The sequence below is a fragment of the Phascolarctos cinereus genome, unplaced genomic scaffold (assembly GCF_003287225.1).
Source record: "Phascolarctos cinereus isolate Bilbo 61053 unplaced genomic scaffold, phaCin_HiC Scaffold_2;HRSCAF=192, whole genome shotgun sequence".
Classification (NCBI taxonomy): domain Eukaryota; kingdom Metazoa; phylum Chordata; class Mammalia; order Diprotodontia; family Phascolarctidae; genus Phascolarctos; species Phascolarctos cinereus.
This window is the reverse complement of record NW_027555625.1, coordinates 267,478,953-267,498,383: the sequence shown is the minus strand read 5'-3', so window position 1 is coordinate 267,498,383 and position 19,431 is coordinate 267,478,953. Positions and strand designations below refer to the sequence as shown.

The 19,431-nt window shown below is 47.8% G+C and overlaps 1 protein-coding gene across 4 annotated transcripts; it reads right to left on the bottom strand.

The window, feature by feature from the left end:
- Positions 1-348: 348 nt before the first annotated feature.
- Positions 349-18,967, bottom strand: CRAT (carnitine O-acetyltransferase). 4 transcript variants are annotated; one of them, XM_020965738.2, is made up of 15 exons: positions 18,721-18,811; positions 14,048-14,227; positions 12,973-13,236; positions 11,246-11,364; positions 8,166-8,219; positions 7,258-7,423; positions 6,300-6,474; positions 5,367-5,545; positions 4,058-4,158; positions 3,480-3,599; positions 3,118-3,240; positions 2,823-2,958; positions 2,551-2,613; positions 1,867-2,004; positions 349-1,695 (listed from the first exon to the last, which is right to left on the bottom strand). In XM_020965738.2, exons 2-15 carry the CDS (start codon positions 14,075-14,077, stop codon positions 1,480-1,482), a joined length of 1,884 nt encoding a protein of 627 aa, XP_020821397.1. In that variant the 5' UTR covers positions 14,078-14,227; positions 18,721-18,811; the 3' UTR covers positions 349-1,479. The 4 variants fall into 4 exon arrangements, with proteins under 4 accessions (XP_020821397.1, XP_020821395.1, XP_078006139.1 ...); XM_020965736.2 differs by lacking the exon at positions 14,048-14,227 and having other exon boundaries at positions 18,721-18,967; XM_078150013.1 differs by lacking the exons at positions 14,048-14,227; positions 18,721-18,811 and adding an exon at positions 18,546-18,623.
- Between the last annotated feature and the right edge of the window lie 464 nt (positions 18,968-19,431).

Genomic DNA, 19,431 nt, shown 5'->3' with positions numbered 1-19,431 from the left:
TCTGGGTCCTCATTGAAGCCTCGTTGTGACTTTTTGAGGTACTTTACTTCTCTTGAAAGACAGTTTGACCATCTGAGTGGCCTTACTTATAAGATTTGTTGAACTGATGCCTCCCCACCGCTTCCATGGCAGATGGGATTGTTGGAGAATTGGATGAAGTGGAAGTACTTGGTTCCATGCTCCCTTCAACCAGATCAGGCTTCTTGGAGGAAGGTTATACAACTGAGGTGGAATCTTCCTCTTTCCCCTTGGCTTCTTTATGGCCTATATTATGAAGATGATGCTGGACCATGGATGGGGATGGGGAAGGGTGGGAGCCATTCCTATAGCTGGTCTTTGTACTCCATGTGGTTTTCCAAGAGATTTCCCCTTTATTAATTCCCATGTTATTATTATACAATCATACACAATGGTTCAGGAATCATAATGACAAAGTCAAGGGGCCCAGGGCATTAGCAACATCATCAAAGATAGTATCTGAGGCATAACATGAACAATCAAATTCATGCAGCCTGGGGTGGATTGAGGAAGGTTTGCTGACCCCTCCCCTCTCCTCTGTCCTCTTTCCACTGGGGCTCCAAAAAGGCTCATATCTAGCTAGTTCTCCAAGACAAAGTCTATCATCCCCTGACTGCCCTCCATAAATCAGGGATTGGGGTGAGGGCCCAAGCTCGAGAATAAATAGACTGTTTTCTTTCTTCCACTATGGGGGCAGGGGCATTCCTTGTGAACATTGCAAATAAACTAGGCTGCAGGAGTATTATCCTTCACAGATGTCCTTGGCTCGTCCTTCCCCAAGACAGAGGATTTGGAGTTGAAACTCATAGCCACTGTCAGATGCAGCCCAGACCTAGCCTAATAGCTCAAGAATTCCTATTATAGATGGCATCAAGGGTTTCTCCCACCATGGGCTAGGGACCAGGAAGAATGGGGAACTCCTATGATGGGAACGACAGGGCAAATAATATTATTGAAGGCACATGGTTTTTGATATCCGAACCTAGCCCTGGTCCCAGTTTACTAGGGAGAGTGGGGTGGCTGAGATACCTCATACCTCTTCCTCCACAACCACAGCATCTAAGGAAGCTGGATGGTGAAGGTCAGACTACATTTGGTGCTGGCCCTGAGCTGGGGCTGTGGGGAGAGGGATCCCTCTTGTGCTGGGCCCACATGGAATTGTATCAAGAAGGGAGGAAGAGTTGGGTGTGGTGGGAAGTAAGCCTGTATCCCAGGAAGGTAATGGAAATGAGGTTTCAGGAGGAGTCCAAAGGTAGAAGAGATTAGGTCCAGTGTCCTGGGTAGTGGCAGAATTGGCTGGTGAAGATGGCATATGCAGTGCCAGGCTGGAGACCTGGATTTGCTCTGCCGGGAAGTCTGTTTATTCCTGTGGCCCCAGCAGTTCAGAGGCCTGTGGCAAGACAGACCCTGCCCATCTACTCCTGTGTTTCCCCCAGTCTCTTCTCTTGAGCTGGAGGTGGCTCACAGCTTGGCTCGTGGGTGTTCTTGCAGCAGGGTACGCATGTCCAACAGGGCCTTCTCCAGGTAGTGAGTGAGACGGGCAGCGTTGGTCTCCGCACAGCTGTTGTAGGCAGAGACCACAAAGTTGATGTGCTCAGCCATGGGGTTGTAGCAGACACCATAACCATCAGGGACCACCGGTCCAAAGCACATGATGCAGTCAGTCTTGGCGGGGACCTGGAAAGGAAGACACAGAGCCCTGGTCTAGAGAGGGAGCAGGCCAAGTGGGAATCGCCAGCCATTATCTTCCATTCCGATCCAGTTCTTTCCCCAAGTGCCCCTGGGCTGGGGCGTACAGCTAGGGGTGGCAGGAGTGGGGTTTGGGGGAGGAGAGTTCAGTAGCCTCACCTGGCTGGTAGAAAGGTTAAAGTGCATTGCAATGGCATAGGATGTGTCCATGAAGATCTCAGGGATGCTCACTAGATCCTCGATGGCCTGAAGCTTTAGGCCTAATAGGTGACGGTCAATAGCTTCCCCTCGGATGGCCTGGGAGAGACAAAGGACAAGGGAAAAGAGATAACAGGGAGTGTGGGGGGGAAAATGACTTGCTGATTTCTTGTGGGATACACGGTTGGCCTTGTTTAGTTCTGGAAAAGGGTTGTGATAAAGGAGGTAGGAAGGAGCCTGGGGAGAGGTTGATTACCATAGTAACCCAAAGATATAGAAACACACACAGAGGAAGGAACCTCAGAGGTCATATAATCCAACCTTCCTGTTTTACAGATAAGGAAACTGAGGCTCAGCAATGACTTGTCCAAGGTCTCCTGACTCCCAATCTGGGCTTGTCTCTTAGTTTTCTATATCTGCTGTCCTCAGATCACAGTACAAGGCTTTGGGCACAGCAGACACCCTTCCAATGTCCACGGAATTAATGAATGAGCCAACGGAAGGTTAGCAACAAGGGCATAGGATGTCCAAGGGCTTGAGAGGGAGACAGGCTCTGGCCCAATCTGCATTTTCTAATTGAAAGCCCTCCTTCCCCCGCCAAGGACCAGCCTTAGAGGAGGGAGGTGATCCCCAAAGCCCACTCACCATGTCAGTGTATGATCTGTGTGACATCACCGCCTTCCTTAGCAGCTCGACCTTCATTTGTTCCTGCAGGAAGCAGTGGGTCAGAGAGGGCTGGTGGCTCTGGGACACAGCCCTGGCTCTATTCTCTGGACCCAGGGGATTCCAAGTGGGCACAGAGGAGCTCAGCAAACTCTCTGGATTACATGGGGTTCCAGCGTGTAGATTCTGAACTAGGAGCTGCCAGATTTTAGGGGTGAACCACCTCTTCCAACCCCAATCTGGCCCGGACTTACAGTCATGTTAGTGTTGTCCATGGCTTTGACAAAATTGAGGGAATCAACAGAGTTGGAACGGATGGTGTCAGTGCGGCCCAAGTGGAACATTCGGAGTGAGGCACTCTCATAGGTGGAGCAGGTTTGACCATAGATTCTGATGGGGAAGGTGGAGGGAAGGACTAGTCATGTGCTCCCCAACTGAAACAGCACTTTGGGGTCTCTCCTCAGAGACCCCAGAGGTACTTTCGGTCCCCACAGAACCTCAGCATCTCCCTTGGGCCATATTCCTTCCCTGGGTGGGGGTGGGTCTAACCTGTAATAGGCCAGCTGTAGAGCCATCTGGATGAAACCATCTGGGCTCATCTTCTCTGCCTTGGGGAAACTCTTCCCAAAGTGATGGAACACTAGCACTGTAAGGTCCAGGTCCTGTACCATGCTGGAGAAAGAGGGCAGAAGGAGCAGGGTGAAGGGGATCTGGGGGAGGGAAGGATAGGCTGGGGACCTAGGAAAGTGAGAAGGACTAGAGCCTGGGAAGGGAGGTGGGAGAGGTATTTCTCTCCATGGGACAGGAAGACCTCTAGGGTAGGGATAGGAGGGATCCTAAGTGATGTCTGTCCCTTCAGGGCTTCCCAGAGCTGAGAGGTGGGAGAGGGGCCACTTCTTTCAGGAACTCACATGTTGAGGTTTTGCTTGGCCTTCTCAATGTCACTCTTAATCTCAGGGGTGATGTTGAAGCGCAGCTTCTTGGGCATGGGTAGGGGAATCATAGGTGACCTCACAAGCTCTGGTTTCTTCCTGTATAGGAGAAAGGGACCTTAGTCTCCAACCTAAGCCCCAGCGTCAGGGAGAGAATGTGAATGTGGGGAAGGACCCTATCCCGAAGCTAAAAACACTGGCATATAGGCTGAATCACTTTCACTTTATGCAGGGTGGGGAAAGTGAAAAGGGATCTAGGGGTCTAGACCCCTAGAAGGCCCTCTAGCGGTCAACAAGGAAAGCCTCCTTCAGCTGAAAACTGAATGACTTTAATGTTCACGAAGCAGATGGGGCAAAATTTTTCTCAGAGAAAAATGTTCTTCTTCCCCCTTCTTAGATCAAACCCACCAAACACAGCCAGTGATCTTGTAAATGTGTGCCACTGGTCACAAGGGGAGTTGGTCGAATAGAACAGCTATGACTCAGCGTCAGCCAGTGCCACTTTGGGAAGGAAGGCTGTTCTATTTCTTAAGTTAATGAAAGGAAGGGCTCCTCACGAGAACTCCATGATGTGGTCCAGGAGTGCCACGATGGGGGGCCCCTCTGCAGTAGCATGTTCATACACGAGGCCACAGGAGCCATCTTCTGCCACTATGAACTAGAGCACAATGGGGGTGCCGGTTAGCTCAGAGGCTCCCAGAGTGCCTGTCTTCCCCACCTCTCAGGAAGCATGTGGTTCCAAGTCTATCTCTCCATCCCTCTATTTCTCTCTATCCTTTCCTGGTCTTGACTGGAGGCAGGGGGTCTGGGTCCAAATCCAAGCTCCAGAACTTGCTAATGAGCTCTGGGACCCTGGGAAAGTCGCTTAACTTTCTAAAGAACCCCAGTCCCCTTCCTGCAAAATAAGGCTGTCTATTAACTATGAAATTAAATTAAAAATTAAATATGTTAAATAACACTGTTTTGGGAAAAGTGCTTTATAAACCTCACTAGTCATGCGACAAAGGGCCTGGCTAAGCTGCCATGGTCAGGGAGTGGGGGAGTTTCGAGGAGGCTGGCTAAGGGAAGGAAGATGAGGAGCCTTCAATGTACTGTATTGTTGGGAGAGTCTTTACTCCAGCTCCCTGAAACCCTTGTACCCCTTAATGACAGGTTGATTGGTCAATAATTACAGCAGCAATGCCTGCATCCCTGGAGCTCAAAGTACTTTATGAGCTGCCCCGTCTGGAGAGAAAACAGTGAGCTAACATTGCCCAAGGCTGGGGCTGGGCATGAGAGGAGAAACCCATCAGAGACATGGTAGAGACCAAGGATCTACCATAACAGGAGCATCTGCATGGGTAGCACAGGCCAGGGGCACGCAGTTTAATGGAAATAACACTGGAATGGGAGTAAAAAGATCTAGGTTCCACTCTCAGGTATGCCATAAACCCTCTGTGACTCTGGACAAATCCCTTCTCTCTGGGGGTCAGTTCTTTGTCTGGGGACATAAACAAGTCCTTTGGGAAAAAAAAAGTTTGCTGAACTGAATTGTTCTTTTTTTTTTTTTCAGCCAAAGACAAGGTTTATTAGAACACCCACCATATTGGGCAGGCTCTTAAGGAGCCTGAACATTAGTGAGCTGTTGGCTAGATTTTAGGAATCTGAGCAGTGGCTAGATCATAAGAATCAAAGCCGCGACTAGATGATAAGAATCCCAGCTATGGCTAGATGATAAGAATCTGAGCCCCGAACTGAATTGTTCTAAGTCCCCTTTCTGAAGCTAGGACTCTGAGATCTGAGGTTGAACTGAGCCTTCCTCTTTTTTCCTGAGGAAAAGTGGGGGTTTTGCTGGATAGGTCAGTGACTGAGCCCTGGGGCCTCTACCTGCAGGGTTTTATCAAACCAGCGGTTCCCACTGTTTTGCTTGCTGCCTCCACCGTGCAGCATCTGGCCAGCCACCCGGCTCTTGTAGATGTCGTCGGAGACCCGTGGCATGGGTGCATCTAGGCACACGGTGAAGATGCTCTTCTGGATCGAACGTACCGAAGCCTTGTTGGTTTTGTCTGCATTGGGCATGGAGGGGCAGGGCAGTGGAGAGAGGGAGAAAGAATGGGGAAGAGAGAATGAATCAGTCAGTAAGACTTTACTAAGTACCTATTTGCCCAGGCCTGTGCCAGGGTCTGCTGGGGAGAGAGAGGTACAAAACATAATCCCTGCCTTTGAGGAACTTTTAAGTCTAGTTGGGAAGACCATATACATGAAACCACAAGGCTGAAATGTGATAGGGAGTCTAGGGAGGAGGTCAGAGGAGGTCACTGTGGATGGGGGTGGTTGAGTTAGGACTTAAGATAGCCAGATTTGGACAGGCAGAAGAGGGCAGGGCAATATTAGCAAAGGCCCAGAGTTGGAAGGGATGTTAGAACCTCCAGCTTTACAGATGAGGAAACTGAAGCTCAGAAAGATTAAGTAGATTGCCCAAGGTATGATAAGCAACACTGGAAAAACTGGGATTCAAACCCAGGTCTTCAATGCTCTTTCTACTGTACCAAGCTATGGCAACAGGGAACTACTGTAAGTTCTTGAAGAAGTGACTGGACTGTCCTGTTCTTTGGGAAGGAAGCCTGTATCTCCTGTAGGCCAAGACTAAGGAGCACCTTCCTACTTTACCTAGCCCCGTTACTTTTCTGCACATTAGGAAGCCAAGGTTACGAGTCTGGTCAGGTCCCCTGTCCCTCCCTTGCTCCTAGCCAACCTGATTTCTGGCCTTCTCTGGGGACTCAGGAAAATGAGGAAAGAGAGTAGCTCCCCTGCTCAAACCTTTGATGAGGTTACTGTAAGCCTTGGCCCAGGTGTTTCGGTGATTGGTGGTGAGAATGCCAATGGGCTCCTTGTTGGTCTGCAGGGATGAGTTCCAGATCTTCTCCAGCTGTGTGAAGATCTGGTCTGCAGTCAAAGGTGTCCCATCACTGTGGTACACGTCCAACTCAAAAAACTGAAAGGAAGAGAAATGTGAAGGCTGACATAATGAATAAGTGGAAGGCGAGGTTGGACTAAAAAGGCCTTTTGAGACTGCCAGCAGAGGACAACCTTCCTGAGGGCACGTAGAGATGGCCTCTTCTGAAAAAGGGTTCCAACCATCAGAAACAAAGCCACTCCTGAGGGAGGCTGGACAGAGAAAAAGGACAGATTCCCTGCACGTTGTTCTAGGAACTAGACAGCTACAGTTGTTCAATGACTCAGAGGGAGAACAGGACCAGGTAGCATGGCTGAGGGCCCAGGAGTGGCCACCAGGGCCTTCTTTCTCTCACTTTTCCACACTCATCTCCCTCAAACTGTGGGTTGTACCTCTGTGCCAATTTTTACCCTTGACATTAACTTTCAACCAAATTTTCCTCACATGATGCTGCTGGGGACCTAGTTTGCCATATGCTCTAGGGATCCACTTATACCTGGATGACCTTGGTCATAGCCAGTTTTACTCCTAGGCCAGGCTCCTCCTCTAAGGAGCAGGAGCAGTCCCAGAGTTAAGGGGCAGGGGAAGGCTGTACCCCTCTCCCCGCCTGGTAGTGGCTATCTGAGAGAAAAGAATGGGACAGCTTTCTCCAGTAGGATGGGAGAATCCTTCATGATTCTAGGCCCTGAAGCAGCTTCATGGGGCTGGGGAGGATATGAGGGGGATTCGGGTTCTCCATGAATTGGGAAAGAGCAACAAGCAAGTGCTAATGACTTCCCTCCCTTCCTCCCAGATGACCCCATCCACTGCCCTAGCTCAAACCTGGAAATTGTGCACAACGATGATATGTATAGGGGGCTTAGTTGTCCTGCTGTAGTTAGTGACCGAGTCCTGCTTGGGGCCTGGGATTCGGCAGGAAGAGAGGATCTGGTAGTACTGGTTCATACACAGTGGCTTTCCTCCAAGATATTCCACTGGCAGAGTCTCACTGGAAAGGGGAAGGCAGGAATGGAGAGGAGTCCAGGGGATGGGTCACTGGGGACCCTAGGGAGACAGTGTTCATGCTGATGCATCCTCCTCAATGGTTCCCTCATCTAAGGACCTAGATGGGTTCCTGCCATTCTTCTCTGTGCCCCTCACATTTCCTTTCACCGCTGAGTCCCAGGACCCTCTCATTGGATGCTCAGTGTGACAAGAAGGAACCCTTGGTGGGGAGTTTATATAATGATGCTCTAAGCTTTAATGTTTTAGAATTCTATTAAATCATTTCACCCTTCCCAGGAAAACCCAGAGTAGGAGACAACGCAGCTTACTGTGGATGGCAAACTCAGTTGTCCTGATTCCCATTAACTAGATCCCACTCCTTCCAACCCAGGGAGGGGCCGGGAAACAGGAAGTGAAATTGACCAAGGTTGAGAGAACTCAACCACCTCCAGCCCAGTGTGGGGGTAGGAGAGTGCTTGGTGGCAGAGGGATGAAGCAGAGAGTGGCTTTAACAACAGCCCAAACTGTAATTAGGTTGGGCACCCCAGGCCTGGGGAAGGAGGCACAGTTCTGGGTTCCTGGATTTGCAGAAGACAATGACTGTGACTGTGAATGACCTTTGCCTACTCCCTAACTTATTACCAAACAAGTGGGAGGGCAAGAGGAAGTGCCTTTGGGGTCAAGGGCTTCAGGATGGGGAGAAGAGAGAGAGATCAAAGGGCAGAGATGGCAAAATGCATGCTCACTTGTCAATCATTGCCTTGAAATCCAAAGCTCCTTCTATGAGTTTGGCTGCAAACCTGCAGGGGCCAATTAGAGAGAAAATTAAAAATAAAATTCAGACAACCAATAATAACAATAATAGATCAAAGGACCAGAATATCAGAGGAACTAATGAAAAGAAATGCAGGGGCAGGTGGCCTAGCAATTCCAGATCTTAAATTGTATTAGAAAGCAGCAATCATCACAACAGCTTGGTACTGGCTAAGACACAGAGTGGTGGATCAGTGGAATAGGTTAAATACGCAAGACACAGTAGTCAATGACTACAGTAATCTATCATTTGATAAACCCAAAGACCCCAGCTTCTGGGATAAGAACCCACTCTTTGAAAAAAAAACTGCTGGGAAAACTGGAAAAGAGCATGGCAGAAACTAGGCATAGACCCAGATCTCATACCATCTACCAAAATAAAGTCAAAATGGGTTCAGGACTTAGATATAAAGGCTGATGCCATAAGTAAACTGGGAGAACAAGGAATAGTTTACCTATCAGATCTATGGAGAACAGAAGAATTCATGACCAAACAGGAGATAGAGAACATTATGAAAAGCAAAATGGATAATTTTGATTACATTAAATTGAAAAGTTTTTGCACAAACAAAGCCAATGCAACTAAGATTAGAAGGAAGGTAGAAAATTGGGAAAGAATTTTTACAACCAGTCTCTTGATAAAGGCCTCATTTCTAAAATATATAGAGAATTAAGACAAATTTATAAGAACACAAGCCATTCCCCAATTGATAAATGGTCAAAGGATATGAACAGACAGTTCTCAGATGAAGAAATTAAAGCCATCTATAGTCATATGAAAAAATGCTCTAAATTGTTATTGATTAGAGAAATGCAAATCAAAACAACTCTGAGGTACCACATCACACCTATCAGATTGGCCAACATGACAAAACAGGAAAATGATAAATGTTGGAGAGGATGTGGGAAAATTGGAACACTAATACATTGTTGGTGGAGTTGTGAAATGATCCAACCATTTTGGAGAACAATTTGGAACTATGCCCAAAGGGCTACAAAAATGTGCATACCCTTTGATCCAGCAATAGCACTTCTAGGGCTATATCCCAAAGAGATCAAACAAATGGGAAAAGGACCCACATGTACAAAAATATTCATAGCAGCTCTTTTTGTGGTGGCAAAGAATTGGAAATTGAGAGGATGCCCATCAATTGGGGAATGGCTGAGCAAGTTGTGGTATATGAATGTAATGGAATACTATTGTGCTATAAGAAATGATGAACAGGCTGACTTCAGAAAAACCTGGAAAGACTTATATGGTCTGATGCTGAGTGAAGTGAGCAGAACCAAGAGGACTTTGTACACAATAACAGCCATGTTATGCAATGACTAAGAATGTTAAACTGAACCCTTCTCAGCATTACAAGGATCTAAGACATCTCCAGAGGCCTCAGGATGGAAAATGCTGTCCACATCCAAAGAAAGAACTATGGAAGTTGAATCGCTATCACTTATTTTTACCTTCTGTTGAGTTTTGTTTCATCTTTCTGATGGTTCCTCTTATTGGTTTTAATTTTTACTTACAACTTCACTAATGTGAAAATATGTTTAATGGGTATGTAAATGTAAAGCCTATGTCAGATTGTGCGCCGTCTTGGGGAGGGTGGGGGGGGGAGGAAAAGGGAGAAAAATTTTCAACTCAAAAGCATATGGAAAAAAAACATAAAAAAAATTGATCAAAGGAGAGGATTTCAGTCTTGGCCCTTTGCCTTACCACAATCTGGCTAAGGAACAAGATATATACCTGGTGGGTGGGAAAACTTTTGGCAGGTGAGAAGATGGTTTGGCATAGAGGGAACAGCCCCACACTAGCAAGGATTTTGGTCTCAGTTCTGCTGCAAATTAAGTGCATCATTGAAGACTAGTCATTACCTCTTCTCTGGGCCTCAGTTTTCCCATCTGTCAAATGAGGGGACTGGATTAGATGCTTTCTAGAGACTCTTTTAGCTCTGACTTTCTATGATGCCATGAATCTCAGCTACTGGGGAGAGGAAAAAATCCCTTTGCTTCACTTCTACCAGAGTCTTTTTCACATTCAATAGATATAAGGAGTCTCAGTTATCCCTGGCCAATGGTGCTGGGCAGGGGAGGAGTGTCTTAGAATCTCTCCTGACATATTAGAGCCTTAAGAACCAGGTGCAAGAACTTGGGTCTCTAAACTGCAGCCATGGGCTATCCCTTTTCCCCAAATGGGAAAATGAAAGGAAGTTGTTAAATTCAGTAACAATGACACAGCCTGTTCCAAAGGGCCAATCCAGGAGAGTAGGAGGTGTCTCTTCCCCCAAAGTCTCGGGGATGGGACCAGTTAGTGGTTTAATGTGATCTGTCTTCTTCCTTCACTCTGCCCCTATTTATTAAGAATCTATGATTACAGCCCTCCTTGACCTACTGTCCTACTGCATTCACACAGAACCCACTGTGAGGGGATAAGGGCCAATTCTAAATTGGACACCTATGCCTTTAAGGGCAAAGAGGAGTGGGGCTTGAGTGGTCAGACTAGAAGGGCATCCCTACTAAGTGGTATTTTTATCTAGAACCAGACTAGAGTTGAGGGCTGGGGCAGGAGACAAGGGCTAAATATGGGAAAGGTAACCCTATACAAAGGTCATGTGAGAGGCAAGAAACATGGGAGTTGGGTTTCAAAACAGGAGGAGGAGGAGGGGGGAGCCAGTGACATGATAGGAGGGACAGAACAGATCTTGCCTAAACTCAAGGAAGCCAAACTGAAGTATAGAGGAATGCCTCTAAGCCCAATGGGAGAGAGGGGTGTGTGTGTGTGTGTGTGTGTGTGTGTGTGTGTGTGTGTGTGTGTGTGTGTGTGTGTGTGTGTGTGTGTGTGTGTGTGTAGGGGGTGGGGGTGGATATGCTTGAGTAGCTGGCTGCATTGGGAAGGGACTTCCCATGAAGGTGACTGCAGATCCAGGCAGGTGCTAACCTCACTCTCATCTGCCCTAGAAGGCTCCCCTAGCCCTCCCCTCCTGCTGTCCCTCCCTTGAAATACCGTTGCACTCACCGAAGCTGACCCTGGGAATCCACAAAGTCTTGTTTGGGGAGCAACACGCCTGGGCTTGAGTGGATCACCACAGGTTGTCGGTACTGGAGGTAGGCAGTCTTTAGCCACCATTCAGATAGCTGGGGAAGGTAGCAGAAAGGTGGAGACCGGTCATGGACCAGCTGGCCAGGACCTGGAGCCTCTCACAGGAAGCAGTGGAGGCTGAACTTTTTGTCGCTCAGAATGGAGACACACCGCCCAAATCCCTGTCTTAGTTTAGTAAACTCTACATTATCCACAAGTGGGTTATCTAATTGGGTACTGGCAGATGTTAATCCCAGAATGGCTCCCCTCATTTATACAGGTTTCCCCCTTCACCTCAATCAATCACCCTCATTTTGTATCTCTCGGGCCAACGTTAGAAAAGTAAACACAAATGTATTTCTCTTACTTCATTCATCAAATCACAGAGTCTTTGAACTGGAAGAGATCCCAGAGATGAACTTGTCCAGCCCCTTAATTTAATTTTTTCCCTTAATTTCACAGATAGAGAAACTGAGGTCCAGAGAGGGGAAGTGACTTTTCACCTCACACAGCTGTTTGATGGCCAAGCAGGACTCGAACACAGGTTTCCAGATCACTATTGTGGCCTTCATTCTACAATCATGGGACTTAGTCCAGGGCTCTGCCCATAATGGGTCATTGATAAATACAGTCTGATTGGCAGATCTCTTGGGCAAGGCACTGTAGGGGAGATTGTCTTGCCTGAACCAGCCACTAGGGTAGGAACGGCATAGGGCCCATCTGAATCCCAGATGAAGTCTCTTCCTGACTCTGTGCCTTAGTTTCCTCTCATAATTTCTTCATCTGCAGAAATGAAGGGGTTGGATTAGATAAGTTTTCTCTATCTGTCTATCTCTTTGTCTCTACCTCTCTTGGAGGCAACTGAGATTAAGTGACTTGTCCAGGGTCACACAGCTAATAAGTGTCTGACGCCAGATTTAAACACAGGTCCTCCTGACTCCAGGGCTGGTGCTCCATCCACTTCACCAACTAGCTGTGTCTCTTTCAGTTTTAAAATCTGTGACACTGTGAGCCCACCATCACCTGCTTCATGGGGCTCTCACAGTATAAAGACCATTCGGGGACACTCAACTAATATAAATTAGCTAGAGCTAGGGGAAAGAGAACCCTCCTGCCACAGAAGGTACAAAACACACTGAATCTCAAAATTTTGCTCATAAAGGTAATGTGACAGTGAACAGAACATGAGAGAGGGAATCAGGAGACCTGAATTTTAGCCCCAACTCTTCACGAACCCACTGTGTGACATTGGGAAAGTTTATTCCCCTCTCCAGGCCTTAGCCTCCTCATCTGCACAATGAGGGGTAGGACGAGATGGTCTCTGGATGAGCTCTAGAAGTTTATGATTCAGTACTATGGGAGCCACACATCCATTAGAGGTGCAGGAGGCAATGGTGGGACCTGGACTCAGGAGCTGTGCCTAGAAGCAGAGAGTCTTCCCATCTTGGGGATTCCTGACTTTCATGTGGAAGTCTCCCAACCCACTCCATGGTGCCTACAGGGCTGTGCAGGCTATGGCTTCTCCCAGAGCTTGGGAAAGTCAAGGTTAAGTAGCAGGACTAAAAAGACAGAATGGTGAGGAGGCTCCTAGTTGGGTGGATGGCTGGGATTAAAGGCCTGAGATTATCCGAACGGTAATTCTTATACTAGATAAGAGGACATACCCAGTTGTCTGTCTTCCTGGCTCTTCGTTCCAGGCTCTTCTGTAGTCGCTCTCCTACGCCTCCTGAGCTCCGGAACTCATCCACCAGCTGCTTGGTGTTATTCCATTCCTCCTCGCTCACAATGGGCTGCAGGATCTGGAGGTAGTGATCCAGGGTCTGCTGCAGGGGAGGCACTGGCAGTCGAGGCAGGGAGTTCTGGTGTGCCTGAAACCTGCCTGGCACCTTCCCCAAGGAGATTGGCTTAAGGAAGCCCAAGGGCTTGATCTGTAGGCAGCAAAACATTCTTGTAGGTGCCAGAGTTTTGAAGGATGCTTTTATCACACAACTGGAGCCACAATGGGCAAGAATACCCTAACTATCCAATGGTGCTGGACAGGGACCATCCATTGTATTTATGTCCTCATCCAGAGGATACAAGGGGAAGTGCCTGAACTGCCCCACCCCTCTCCCCAGGCCAAATAGGTGTTTCCACCTGTGAGGTGATGGAAGGTAATGGCTGAGGATGCGATGGAGTGGGGTAAAGGCCGGCCCCATGTGTAGGAGTTGGGCTGAGGTAGTGCCATTAATCTTGGCACAGAGAAGGAATCTGGGACTGTCCACCTATGTACCTTCTTGCCCCTAGAATAGGAGAGTTGAGACAACTCCTCTTCCTCCCCACCCCTACTCCACCCATCCTTCAGGTTGAAAAATATGACAGGAAGGCATCAGAAATCAGAAAGCCCAAGGGTGAGAGCTACCTATAGAATTAGGGACATTAGACCCTTTCCCAGAATGCTCTCTTCCTCAAAGGTTGAAGCCTTTGTTGGGGGCTGGGGAAGAGTGAGCAAGAGGAAATGGGATATTGCCAGTGAAAATCTCTTGTGCTCTGACACAAGGAAAGGGAAATCCTGCAGGAGATGAAGGTCAAAGAAGTAAAAAAGTGATTAAGGCCAGAGAGGTTTCAGAGGGAGAGAGAGAGAGAGAGAGAGAGAGAGAGAGAGAGGAGAGAGAGAGAGAGAGAGAGAGAGAGAGAGAGAGAGAGAGAGAGAGAGATGGGGAATAAAAGGATGTCACTGATGATGGCCTTATGGCATACCTTCTCTCCCTGCTGCTGCCTCTCAACCATGGCCGGAGTGAGGCTCTGAGCTCAACCTGTTCGTCTGTCTGCCTCGGGTTCAGGCTCTGAGCCTAACCTGTGCTAGCATGCCAACAGAAGAACGGATGGACTGGACGGACAGGTGGGACCTAGTGAGTGAGAAGCCGCCAGCCTCCTGGGCTGGAAAGAGAAGGCAAGAGCCAAGTTTAGGAGGGGCAGAAAGTTAAGCTGGCTGGTTTTCTGGATGCTGTTCTACCTCTCCTGGCTGTCGGGAGCTCTGGAGGAACCTGAAACAGGTGTTGGGGCATAATGCGCTTGTGGAGAGAGGGTTGAAGGGAGTTCAGGGATGGGTGGGAGGGGACCTGCCTGAAAAATGCCTTGTTTCCTTTTTTGGCTGTCTCTGCACTTGCAGGTTGCCTGAGGCACCTGAAAAGCAAGTAAAAACTCATTTGTTTGATTTTATCTGGGCCTGCTGGAAGAGGGAAATTGCCATTTGGGTAGAAATCACTTAGGGCTGAGGGAGTGTCCACTGCTCAGGCAGGCCAGGATTCCAAGGGACATGGATACCTGGGATGGTCCATCATCTCCAGAACGGTTAAGGGAAGGATTCTGGTGGCCAGAGATCCTGGCTAAGCTTCCTTTCACTGGAGCCAAGCTAACCCCTGGCTTCCTCCTACCCTCTGAGAGTAGGTGAAGGTGGGACAAAACTTGTTACAGAAAAAAGGGGGCACATTTGCCATGAAATTTTGCTTGATTCAAGAAACTTCCTGGGTAACCTTGAGTAAGTGTCTTTACCTCTCAGGCAACTCTTCACTTTACTCCTTTGTAAATCATTTTACCATGTAGAGCAGATTAAATAATCTCTAAATTTTCTTTCAGCTAGGACAGCAATGGCTCAGTCACGGCTGCTGAGGTGTTATGGGAATGCTGCTTCGAGGCAGGGAAGGACAAGGGAGAAAAAGAGAAGGATTCCATTCAATTCAATACCACAAACACTTATCAGGGGTTTACTATATTCCATGCACAGTTTAATTACTGAAAATTCAAGGATGAAATAAGACACAGTACTTACCCTAAAGTGCTTACAATAAGACATGTACACAAATAACCAACCATGAGCCAAGAGAGAATGTGGTAGAGAGAGGCCTAAAATGCTATGAAAAATTTGAGGAGAGATATTACTTTTGGAGGTGAGATAGGGTTATATGAGATGAGTTTAATGGAGGAGGTATCCCCTGAATTTAGTTTTAAAGGAAGAAAGAAATTTCAACAGGTAGGGATGGGAATATGGAAGGAACCCATTCCAGTCCTGAGGGACAGCAAAAAAGTATGGAGACCTGAGAGGGCAGGAGCAGTGAGCACTTTGATTGAACATAATATAAATGGCAATAAAATGAGATAAGACTGAAAAGGAAGATTGGAGTCAGATTGGGAAGGGTCTTGAATGCCAGGATAAAAAATTTACACTTTATTTGTTATGGAACACGGAATTACTCAAAATGGTTTTGAGTAGACGTATGACATGATTAAAGCAATGCTTAAGGAGAATTAATGGTCGTGGTACAAAAGGAGACTGGAGGCAGGATGACTAAGTAAGAGGCTTTTACAACTGTTTATTTGATAAGGGCCCAGCACTAGGGAGGTAACAGTGAGAATGGAAATAGAGAAGTAGGAGTTCCTTGTCCAGAGGTAGTAATTCAACCTGTAGGAAGGAACCTGATTGCCAAAGGAGAAAGTATAGGAAGATTTAGAAGAGGAGCAAGGACAGGACCTTGGGGTAACCCACATTTAAAGGTGGCAGGAAGACAGAGGAGTCAGAGGAGAGAGGGAAATGGTCAAAGTGGGAGGACAGCCAGCAGAGTGACAGTCATGGGAACCAAAGGGGAAAGAGGCTTTAGGAGCAACACTGTGAAATACCACAGAGGATGAAGACAGAAATAAGACCATTGGATCTGGAAATTAGGAGGCAATTAACATTTGACTTTTGAGACAGCCATTTCTGTGGAATAGTAGGATAGCAGCTAGATTGCAAAATGTTGAGGAGTAAAGAAGGTGGAGGCTTTACCTGACTCTGAGAGCCTTTGAGGAGCCAATAGGTTCCTGAGCTTGGTTCTCAGGATGCAGCCATCCTGCTGAGAAGTCAAGGAGGATTTCCTGCTCTCTGGGGAATGAGGCTTGGGACTCCTATTTTGGCTACTTTAATAGTCTCCTAATTGAGCCTCCAGCCTCTCCCTCTCCAATACATCCTTCAAAGAGCTGACGATCTTCCTTATAGACAGTTTCTCTCCTGCTCAAAATCCTTCTGTGATTCCCTATTGCCTCTAGGATAAAATATGAACTTCTCTGTTTGGAAGGCATATAAAGTGCTGTCAGAAGATAGGATGTCTTTATTTGCCTTCCTCGCCTTATTTAGAATTATTCCTTTTCATCTACACTGTCAGCTGAACTGGACTACAATTCTTTTCTAATCTTGCCTTTTACTCTTTCCTCTCTGTGCATTTACCATGCCTAGAACTCTATCCCTCTCTATCTCCACTTACTGAAATCTTTTTCTTCCTAAGTCCAGCTCAGGTGCCATATCCTTCATGAAGTCTTCCCTATGCCTCCAGCTCAAAGTATTTCTTTCTTTTCAAATTTCCTTCAGATCCATTTGTTTGGGTTCATCCTTTACTCTTATATTCTATTTTGTATACAAGTCATAATACTCCACTGGATTGTAAGCTAATAGAAGATAGGGGACTGTGCTTTATCATCTTTGTTTTTTCTGGCCTGGCATAGGGTGACTGTTTAATTAAATTAAATTATAGAGGGGTGTCCATAAAGCACTGCATCATTTCATTTCAGTACAGCTGTCACTGGCACTCCCAGGCATCTCCAATCCTTCCAGGCTGGATAGCATTGTTTAACCAACTTTCTCAGAAGGAATCAGAAGGTACAAATGTAGATAGTCTAAGAGATTAAAAAGGAGTTATACAAGAAAAACATCTTTCCAGAAATATCTGAGACAGGGTGACCATTCCCCAGGGACAATGGGGCAGAGCCTGTCAATCTGGCATGATTAGAGGGTGGGTGTGAGAGTGAGATGAGGAAGCAGCATCTTGAATCTCTTGGTGACCTGGCACCTTGCTTGGCTCTCTTTCTTCTGAATTGCAAAAGGACAGCTCTGGTTAGATGGTGCAATTAAGGTGAGTGGGTAAGAGTATTCCCTCATTTAATTAACAAGTTTTGGGGCCTTTCAGGGGTTAACTTTATCTGGAAAGGCAAACACTTTGGGAGATTATCAGAAAAATCAAAGTGGGCTATGCTAAGGGCATGGAATTGCTTTTACTGAATCATAGGGTATTTGAGCTGGAAGGGACTTCAATTCGATAAACATGTATTAAGTGCTTAATTTGTGCCAAGCACTGTGCTAAGTGCTGGGGACACAAAAACAGGCAAAAGACAAGGCTCTACCCTCAAGGAGCTTACACTCTAATGGAGGAGACAACATACAAACAATTATATACAAAGTATGTTATATACGGGATAAATAGGAAATAATTAAAGGAAGGAAAGCACTGGAATTAAGAAGGGGCCAAGGTGGAAGGTGAGATTTTAGTTGGGACTTAAAGAAAGCCAGGGAGGTCAGTAGTCAGTAGTAGGAGTGAAGAAGGGAGAGTGTTCCAGGCATGGGAAACAGCCAAAGAAAATGTCCAGAGCTGAGAGATGAAATGTCTTGTTGACCAGAGTGTCTCTGGATGGAAGGTCACTCACTGGTGAGTAAGATGTAAAAAGACTGGAAAAGTGGAAGGCAAGATAGCGTTAGAGCTAGAAGAAACTGTAGAGACTAGGTTGTGCTTCCTCATTTTAAGTTAAGACATAGGGCAGAATCACAAGTTTCAGCCCTGGACAGAGGGCAAGGGAAGTTTTCTATGGACACAGACCTTAGGTATGGTTCTCCCAAACTCCCAGACCGTCATTGCTACCTTGTGTATATTTATTCATATATGTACATGTTTGTTTCTAAAAGCGAGGATGTAAGCTCCTTGAGGACAAGGCTTGTTTTATTTTGTCCTTGTAGTTCTCCTCCCTGCCGCCCCCCCTCCCCCCAGCCTAGCACATTTCATAGTAATAGTATGTAAGCATTTCATAAAAGGTTTGATTGAGCAATTGATTTGCCATCCTTCTCTGCCATCTGGGCCTCACTTTCCCCAGATGTAAAATAAGGAGTTGAGCTAGATGGTCTCAAAGGTCCTTTCTCGTGGAGAGGAAAGGGTCATCCTTGGCACAGGTGGCTTGTATATTCTTCCGGGAGAGCCCAGTTGAATCATTCCTCTGGGGCCTCCACATCAGCTCCAATTTCACCAGCTACGTCGCAGACAGATGGGTCATCCAGACCATAAGCTCTTATGCCCCAAAAGCCTCTGGCCATGCTCAAGACGTGGGGGTCAGGGTCAGAGTCAGGGTTAGTGCCAGCCTCCCAAGCCTTCCTGCAGGCCCCCACAGCGCAGACGAGAACTGCGCGCCGCTTGTGGGGTGCTGCCCCCGGAGACATCACGGCTGGAGCTTTCCCCGGTCCCATCTCCCTGCACCGGTTCGCCTCCTCCCTCGGTTGCCCCCTCCCTGGGGCTTTTCTGGCTCTGGTCCTCCCCTCCTCCAGCCCTCTCCCCGGGCCCACTAAGGCACGCACTCACCATGGTTCTCGCCGCAAACGCCAGCATCTTGGTGACCCGCCGACTGTCCGCTCCACCCACCTCGATCCGAGCAAAGTACGCGAGTCTCCAATAGATTTCGCAGCTGCTTTTTCCCTCTGTACACACTCCTAGCTTCGGCCAACGGGGCCAAGGGCAGACGGCTGCAGGTCGCAGAGCCACTCCCGCTGCAGCAGCCACTGCCTCCGCCACCCCGCCAGGCCAGGCAGGGGAGGCGTCCCTCCCCACCCCCCCCCCCCGCCTCGCGCCAGCAGTCTGGGGAGGAAGGGGGCGGGGGCGGGGCGCTGGGACAGTGGTGGAAAGGGCAGCTGGAGTAACTGGCCCCAGGCCGGGCCAGCGTCCAGGGGTGGGGCCAGAGGCAACGAGGGGCGGGGCCAAAGGTACCGAGACGAGTCGGAAGCTCAGAGAGCAGATATTGGTGCTCTCCAGACCTCTTTTCCTACCCGTGTTCCTTCTGTCACTGTCGTTTCCCATTTTTAGCTCTACAAGTTTGCCCCTGAACGTAGGTAGAAAGCATTAGGCATTTTTTCGTGGGGATGATTTTCTTGATACATGATAGGAGAAAAAAAATACAACTCTTTATTGCCCCGCACAAAGATGGCAGTACAGGGCCCCGGAGAAATGTGAATGCCCCGCACCAACATGGCTACCACCCTTAATAAATATGGCCTCCGCGAGCCCTCCCATTGGTGG

Bases quoted from the DNA above. Each gene is read 5' to 3' on its own strand.
- CRAT (XM_078150013.1), bottom strand. From the start codon at position 18,608: ATGGGACCGGGGAAAGCTCCAGCCGTGATGTCTCCGGGGGCAGCACCC. The intron at 6,475-7,257 runs GTTTGAGCTAGG...TCTTCCTTTCAG, and splicing joins TCGTTGTGCACAATTTCCAG to TTTTTTGAGTTGGACGTGTA. The intron at 3,241-3,479 runs GTGAGTTCCTGA...CTCTTTCTCCAG, and splicing joins GCCAAGCAAAACCTCAACAT to CATGGTACAGGACCTGGACC.